Source organism: Rhinolophus sinicus, chromosome 1 (genome assembly GCF_057876585.1).
Source record: "Rhinolophus sinicus isolate RSI-liver-muscle chromosome 1, RSI-T2T, whole genome shotgun sequence".
NCBI lineage: Eukaryota > Metazoa > Chordata > Mammalia > Chiroptera > Rhinolophidae > Rhinolophus > Rhinolophus sinicus.
The window spans coordinates 200,864,196-200,873,078 of record NC_142501.1 but is presented as its reverse complement, the minus strand read 5'-3'; the positions used below and the strand labels follow the sequence as shown (position 1 = coordinate 200,873,078).

At 41.2% G+C, this 8,883-nt stretch overlaps 1 protein-coding gene across 2 annotated transcripts in view; it reads right to left on the bottom strand.

Annotated features, from left to right (window-relative positions):
- Window positions 1-227: 227 nt before the first annotated feature.
- Window positions 228-8,883, bottom strand: part of ADGRA3 (adhesion G protein-coupled receptor A3) — a 114,935-nt gene continuing 106,279 nt past the window's right edge. For both annotated transcript variants that reach the window (XM_019743915.3, XM_019743916.3), the window contains 3 exons: window positions 5,233-5,378; window positions 1,765-1,860; window positions 228-1,623 (listed from right to left, as the gene is read on the bottom strand). In XM_019743915.3, the coding sequence (XP_019599474.3) occupies window positions 381-1,623; window positions 1,765-1,860; window positions 5,233-5,378 (1,485 nt within the window). In that variant the 3' untranslated portion in view covers window positions 228-380. The remainder of the gene's footprint in view (window positions 1,624-1,764; window positions 1,861-5,232; window positions 5,379-8,883) is intronic.

The following is an 8,883-nucleotide window of genomic DNA, read 5'->3' as shown; positions in this document are numbered from 1 at the left end:
CTTCTATTGTAAAACATAAAAATATAAGATTGACACAATGACAAACACCTGTTTATTGTATTAAATACAAGTCTGAAATGTTAAGTAGATATTACAAATGTCAAAAAATTACATTTCAGATTCCCAAAATGTCCTGCTGGTGCTTTGACCATTGAACAATGCTTTAGAGGTTTTTCTTTCCCTTTTTTTTTTTTTTTTTAATTCATAAAAAAAAGCAACTATGGATATAAAATAAGTCAAATCCAAAACTTTGAAGTTTATTCAAAATTCTTTTGAATCCCTCACATGGCTGTAAACAGTTTGTTTTTTACACGTTCATAGCTTAAAGGAATGTGACTATCACAGTTTGTATGGATTTCTGCCCAGGAAGCCCACCGACGCTACACAGTAGTTTCGTGTTTCCATAATCCAGTCCTAACATTGCCAGTGCTATCTGTACCCAGCAAGGGTCCATCCTGCCCGTTGCTTTTGATTGGTCCATTCTGAATGGCCAAGTTGAGGCCATAAGACTTCTGCTGACTTTCAAGTTCAACTACAATTGGCTTCCTTAATGCATCTTTTTTACTACTAGTTGAAACTGGCTTTTCCAAATTTCTGCTGCTTTTGGGGAGTGTGCTACAAGCATCACTGCTGTCTTGCTGGGGTGGGTTGTACTGTCTCTCTCTATAGGCTAAATAAGCTCTCCGGCTCCTCGAGTGGCCTTCGTTATTGCCGGGCCGACTTTTCGGTAAGCCATTCTGCACGCTGCCTTCCACACTTGTGGGGACATCGTAGGCATATTCTCTGAGGACTGTGAGTCGGCTTGCCCGGTGTCCTTTACTTCTATTTTTGTGATGGCGGCTTGGGTGCACATTTGTTCGAAACTGAACTTCTAAAGGCGCCACGTGCATTTTGATATCATTGTCCATCGAATGTTCTGTCAGGCTATTATCAAGCTGGGGGGTGGCATTCAGAGGCAGAGAATTGGTGTGGCACTGAGCTGCGGCAGCCTGCAGGTTTGTTAATTTGCATCCCTGGGAGGAATTTTTGAAGCTCGACGCACTCTTGTTTGTGCACGAAGACTCCGCACTGCTGTTGGTGCATTTGGGAGCCTCTCCATTCGTCCCGCTGGAGTTGGGGGGCTGCACGTTGACTTGCACCGAGTACGAGCTCCGGCCTGGACAGCAGGTCATGATCCACGCGAGTCTAACGTCCTCCCGATTGACACAATGGTGAGCCACGATGAACGCACTGAGGCTTAAGCACGTGGCCCCGAAAAAGAAGCTGAAAACCAAGTCCAAAGGGTAATACAAAGAAACAGCCAAGGCCCCAAACATCCACAAAGCAACATATAATAGCAACGTAAGGCTGGCCCCCAAAAGTTGAGAATGAAAAGTGTGCTCATTTTCCAATGCTGACGTGGAAATCAGAGACAAGGACATCGAATCCTGACGATTCACTTCGCCGTTTTCGTTGGCCGCCAGCCTCTGCTGCTCCTCGGTGGCCTCCTTCAACTCATATTTGCGCTCAGGGTGCCTTTTCAACTGAATAAATATGCTGAGAAAGTACATACAGTTCACGAAAGTGATGAAGCTGGCAGGCCCGTAGAAGGCTCCCAAGGAGGGTTCCCACGCCATCCAGCAACTAGGGAAGAAAATGGTGAGCCAGCTCAGATGCTATGTATGTCAACAAACTGGTTACAAAATTGCAAGAAACTTTAGTGCCTGGGAAGCAATTAAAAGAGAAGCAATTGGGTCAGGTACGCAGAGAACACAAACTACTCACTAGGGTGCGCTTGGCCGACTGCCGTAATTCTTGATGTTTGCTGCTGCGGTGATTCCACAAACTATGATGGGTATGCCGCCCCCGATCAGGTAAAACCTGGGAGGAGGGATGACAGAAATAACAGCTCATCGTGCATTTGTTAAGGGGTACACATTGCAGCATCTCAGTACTGCCAAAGGCATTTCTGTCCCAATAATAAATGGAAGGCTCGTTTTTGGAGGCAACTTCCGTAGCAGTAAGGTTTTTTTCACATTTCAAATTTTTGTTTAGATTTATTTTGTTTCCTCCACAGCACAAGGTCTACCAAATTTCTGAGCTGAGGAAAGCTGATCTCCTTCTGCCACCCTGTGGACAAGCAAAGTAACACTCAGCGACAGCAGATAGGGCTGGAGTTTATACCTTTTCTTTTAGGGGGCACTGGTTTCTTTTGGAGTCAGCTGGGGAACCGGAAAGTTAGTCGCTTACAAAATGGACTGTAAGGTTTCACTGTACCATCGTTCCGACAAAATACGTAATGACATACGTAATGTCTGACTAAGCCTGCATGTTCTAGGAAGTGCTACTGTTGTGTATGTTTATCCTCAGCTACCTGAGATCAGGCAAGGAAAGCCCTTGGATCCCTGCAGCTTCACAGAGCACGGGCCCCTTCTCACGTCCTTCCCACAGACCAGCTAGGGAGAGCAAGACAAATGATGGGGCACTAATAACTGGGAGACACAGAGTGGCTGGTCCTGGGAACAAAAATTTCCTGGTTTTGGCTGGAGCTTCCTTGAGCTCTCTGAAAAGAAAAATAGGGAACTTCCTGCCTTGGCTGAGTACCTCTGGGTACAATCTTAATTCTGCATTTGCCACTTCCTTAGACACAAACCCCGAATTGGCTGGATAAAAGCAATATTCATAACACATTTTTCCATACATGGTTTCTTAGTCGTGCTCACAGGTACTAAAATCCTTAAATATTAGTGTTGCTGAAAAAGACAGCTAATTACCCTGGAAAACCGTAACCCTGTCTTCTATTATATTTCACACATTAGAGGAAAGCCAACACATGAGACCCTCCCCTTCTTCCTGCTATACTAATTCTCATCTGCTTCTTCTCCGAGAAGAAGGCATCATTTCCCAAATTCATCTTAGGTTCTGCATGCCTTTCTGCCACTCTTCCCCCAGCCCACCTCCAGGACGTCCTGTTATCAATTAACCTTTATTTTCCAGCTTTAAATATTTTTTTTCCACTGCCTCTTACTTCTAGCCTACAGTATGTTCAAGTTTTCCTGTCTTGTAACATTTTCCTTGATCTACCACCACGTCTTTCTCTCTCCCTTCAGTGGCAAACTCCTGGGGCAGGAGAGACTCAGGGAGGCCCCCTGCTCACCCTCCACTAGGTGTGTTGCTGCAGCTTCCTTAAGCTCAAAGATGTGGGGGCAGGAAGGTGTCCCAGAGGGTGCGCTTGCACTGTGTACAGCAACTAGGGTACCTGCAGGTCACTTGGGGACTGCATGGTTTGGAGCCCAAGCTGCCCTTTACTTAACCCTTTGTTTTTTTCCTTAGAACCCGACAGGAAGGACAGCTGCTTGAGGCCCGGACTCCCAATCTCTCAGCCAAACACCACCTCTCAGTTCTGTTAATGCAGGTGCCAGAGGTGCCAGATCTCATTCTATAATGTGACCCTGGCTGAGTACTCCCGCTGCCCCTTATTGTCCATGGAACCAGTCTCCCCCCGAATCCTCTATGTTCTCAGCTGTTCTATTTCAGCTCTTCTCTCTATTTTCCATGGCCCGTCTACTAACCACTGACATGGCCCTGTGATCATTCTCTTCACTGACCACACATGTAAACGTCTCCTGTCCCTTCTACAGTAGGTCGTGCTCGTTTTCTCTGCTGAGCACCAGGCTTCTAAAAACGTCAACTTCCCACAAAAAAGTACAGTTGTACCTTGGTTTTTGAACAAAATCCATTCCAGAAGACTGTTCGAGTTCTGAAACGTTCGAAAACCGAGGCACAGTTTCCCCACAGAAAGCAATGCAAAATGGATTAATCTGTTCCAGACCTTTAAAATCAAACCCCTAAAACTGCAAATTTAGCGTGACTTTTACTACCTAATGATACTGTAGATCCTAAAATTTACGGCGTTCATAAACCGAATGTTCACCAACAGAGACGTTCGAAAACCGAGGTACCACTGTACTGGGAAGCCTACCACCCAGTGCTGACCCATCCCACCCCACTCGTATACTTTCCTTATATGATTTTCTCAGTTGATGGAAGTACCACCTGCTGAGGCTCCCTAGTTCACTAGAGGAGACTATTTGCAGCCATCTTAGAATTTTTCTTCCTCATACACTTCTGACACTCAGTTGGTCAGCAACCCTAGAGAAGATGCCCCAAGGCTCTTGAGTACATGTCCTCTCTGTCCTCTGGGCCACTGTCTGGTTTCAGTCCTCAGAGGGATCCTTCTAATGTCCTCAGCGGAACTCTTTGTTCTCGGGCATTCCAATTTCTATTCCAGACTAATACATGGCTGTCCTTCTAAAAAGACACTTAGTCAGACTACATTCCCTCAGTTAAAAGTCTTCAATGGCTGCCCACATTTTAACACGGAGCCCGAAGGCCTGAAACTCAATTTTTACCCTGACTTCCTGCTACCCTCCGTCGTAACCATGGTTCCTGCCAACGTACATTTCTCCAAGTTCCTCAGCTCACCACACAGACCTATGCCTGAAGGGCTCCCTCTCCCTTTGGCTCTAATCACTGATGAAGGTTCATGCCAGAGGTCAAACAACCCCACCCTGCAGCCCCGCATCAATTGATGGCTATTTTTCCTGCACATTCAAAGAATGAGTCTCTACCACAGTTCTTAAATGGTCAATAGTAAGGTCTTCACCTGCCTGTCTCCTCAAAGACTGTAAACTCAAGGGCGGGAAGGCTTCTTTAAGTCAGGAACGCATCTAACCGTCAATAAACTCAGAGACCTCTATCAATGTTTACTCATCCAGCACAATAATCCACTGACAGCTCTGTAAAGTTATAATGAGTAAAAAGGGTATACCTCTAAAACTGTTTTGTCTTTTGTAGAGAATACTAAAACGGACACATACCTGAGTAGATTAAAATCTATGACATGACCTCAAGGACATAAAAAGAGCTAACGTTTTCACAGAGCCGATGATATGGCCAGTACTTTCTTAAGTGCTTTACGTGTTATCTCATGTATTCCTCACAACAACTCTACAAAGTCGGATTACTCCGCCCTATAGATGAAGCAGGAACGCACACAGACGGTACAGAACTTCACGAAGGCCTCCCAGCTGGAAGGTGCAGAGCCAGTATTCAAAACCAGGCAGTCCAGCTTGCAAGTCCTTTCTTTTACTTTCCAAAATTCACTCAGCAATTTTCTATGGTGACTATGCTTCACTCAATTGAAATTTAATGAACATTTAACGTAACACAGTGAACAGAGATATTAGATACCTGAGCATTGGTCTTGGTGGAGGTGGCAGTTCATCAGGATCCTGGCATCTTTTGGCTTTTTTGGTGACTTGTTTATAGATATTTCGAGCTGTCACTCCCACCCATAGTACTGTAGCAAGAGTGGAATAATGAAGAATTATTCCGACCTAGAAAGGAGATTGAAGAATACATAAACTAAAAGGGGAAAAAGCAATCCCCCTTTCAATCATAAAGTGTAGTAGCTGTCATTAAGGAAAAAGTTGGTAAGTAACTTTCAAACATCTGATTCAAAAACAGTACGAAGGTGTATTCTAATGATTAATTCCTCTAAAACATTCTAACAGACACACATACCAGAGAACTAATGTGCTCTAGTAGGCAAACCGACAGTTGGATCTAGGAGGCCCGCAGACTACAACGTGTACCCAAGTTGAACTTTAATACACCACAGAATTGGCTCTTAGACAACAATGCACCAAAGGCGTATTTCTCAGATGCAATGTTATAAATTAGTGTTCAGTTTCTAATGTCCACTTTAACGGGGAATGTAGAGGGTAAGGGGTAACTACAGGGCATGAGTGACCGCGTACGGAATAGGCTTTAGAGAAAGAGACCTGAATTCTAATTCAGTGCTTTTATATACAGTAATGGTAAGAGAGCAATATAACATATTGGTAGTTAAGAGGGAAAGCTCTGGAGCCAAACATCAAACATTTTTGCATGGTTTTAAAACCAGGATCCACCCTCTACCTTCTGTGACACCTTAGCAAATCATGTAACATCTCAAGTATTGTTTTCCTCATTTGTAAACTGAGAATAATATGAAACTATTGTGAGGTTTCAATTCAATGATATATAAAGCATTTAGCACACTGCCTGGTACATGATAAGCAATTAACAAAAAAGATTTACATTTTTATTATTATTTATTAAGAGTGCGGTTTTTAAGAAAATGTCACTTCTCTGAAACTAACTTTCCTCATTTGAATAGTGGGAGGATTATCAAAACTTTCTCTAGGGTTTCTGTAGGAATTGAATGGGCATAATACCTGGGACATAATAAGGGCTCAATAAATAGTGAGTAGTGCACACCTGAAACTAATATGATATTAAATGTCAACTGTAATTGAAAAACTTATTTTAAAAAGTGGATAATTACTAATTGAGTTTATTTCCTGAGGGGTGATGAAGGGCCATTTTTACTGTATGACGTACGTTTGAAACAACCCTAGTTAAAGATAAAATTCTAGATGCATATATGGGACTAAGAGAGTTTAAAAACTATTTTAAGAAAAACATACACACGTGTCATTAAAGCATCGAGGACATGATGCAGTTTTCTTATCTAACTAATCACTTACTATTTTTTTGATCATTTCTTCTTATATAATTATTACAGATGAAATACCACTAATAAAAATCTCCAAGAAAAAATTTTTCATTCTAAAAGGATGGCTCTCCAATCTCAAGAAAAGCAACTTGACTGACATTATCAAACCCACGTTAATAACAGAGGCATTTAGACTGCTGCCCAACGTTCATTTTAATGAGAACCAACCTGCAGCTAAAACTTGGTGACATGAAAGTTCGAGTATTATTTTGCAGGGCAAAAAATTAGGGCAGTCACTGTTCAGGGTAGAGTTACTGTCCTTGCAATGACTCTGAAAGTATTGAGAGGGTGGATCCAGCTCAAACAAATGAGAAAAGTCAGTTATATTCTTCTTAAGGATAAAAGTGGCTTCTTGGTTCCCATTAGTTTCACTGACTGCACTATAAAAGCAAAATTTACAGATAGAAGTGGAACAAAAAGCATAAAATAACCCTTTGAGATATCTAGAGTCACACCAAATACTGTAAGTAAAAATAGTATGAGTGAATTTGGTACATAGAAACCCAAACATTCAAGATAGATCACTAATATTGACTCAAAATGGCAGGTCCTAGTATTGCTGGAGTTTTCTCTGAGGCAGAGGATAAAAGATGAGACAGGGATGTAAAGTAAGTAAATTTAAAAGTTGAAATTTTTAAGAATATTTTCAACACAGGAGGTGCAAGATGGGTCATTTTTTAATGTATAATTGACACACAGTATCCTATTAGCTTCTGGTGCATATCATAGTGATTTGATATTTATATACATTACAAAATGGTCCCCACAATAAGTTGTTACCACACAAAGTTATTACAAATATTACTGACTGTATGCCTTATGCTGTACATTACATACCCATGACTTATTTATTTTATGACTGGAAGTTTGTAGCTCTAAATCACCTTCACCATTTTGATTGTCCCCCAACCCCTTCCCTGTCTGGTAACCACTAATTTATTTCCCGAAAATTCCTAAAATTTATATGGACAGCCAAGGTAATCTTGAGAAAGAAGAACAAAACTGGAAGTATCATGCTTCCTGATTTTAAACTATACTATAAAGCTATAGTAATCAAAACAGTATGCTACTGGGATGAAAGCAGATACATAGACTGATGGAATAGAACAGAAAGCCCAGAATAAACCCATGTATATACGGTCAATTAATCTATGACAAAGGAGGCAAGGATATACAGTAGGGAAAAGGCAGTCTCTTCAACAAATGGTGTTAGGAAAACTCTCTGGCTACATGCAAAAGAATGAAACTGGACCACTACTTTAAACCACATACAAAAATAAATTCAAAATGGTTTGACTTGAATGTAAGACTTGAAACCATAAAACTTCTAAAAGAAAACATAGACTGGAAGCAATCTGATATCAGCCTTAGTAATATTTTTTGAACCAGTCTCCTCAGGCAAAAGCAACAAAAGCAAAAATAAGCAAATGGGACTACATCAAAGTAAAAAGTTTTTGCACAGGGAAGGAAACCATCAACAAAATGAAAGGCAACCGACTGAATGGGAGATAATATTTGCAAATCATATATCCAATAAGGGGTTTCATAAACAACCCAGAGTACATAAAGAACTTACACAATTTAATATCAAAGAAAAATGAACAACTGATTAAAAAATGGGCAGAGGACTTGAATAGACATTTCTCCAAAGACACACAGATGGTCATCAGGTACATGAAAAGATGCTCAACATCACTAATCAAAAGGGAAATGCAAATCAAAATCACAATGAGATTATCACCCACACCTGTTAGACTGGCTATTATCAAAAAGACAAAAAATAGCAAGTGTTGGCGAGGATGTAGGGAAAGAGAACCCTCATACACTGTTGGTGGGAATGTAAAGTGGTGCAGCCGCTATGGAAAACAGTACGGAGGTTACTCAAAAAATTAAAAATAGGACTATCTATCTAACAATTCCACTTCTGGGCATTTATCCAAAGAAAATGAAAATACTAATTTGGGAAGCTATATGCACCACTGGGTCACTGTAGCATTATTTACAATAGCCAAGATATGGGAGCGCCCTAGGTGTCCATTGATACATGAATGGATAAAGACGTGGTGGTGTGTGTGTGTGTGTGTAGTATTGGAATATATTCAATTGAACACACACACACACACACAGGTCTATTTACTCAGCCACAAAAAAAGAATGAAATCTGGCCATCTGCAACAACATGGATGGACCTGGAGGGTATTATGCTAAATGAAATAATTCTGATAGAGGAAGACAAATGATGTATGATTTCACTTATTGTGGAATCTAAAAAAAACAAAACA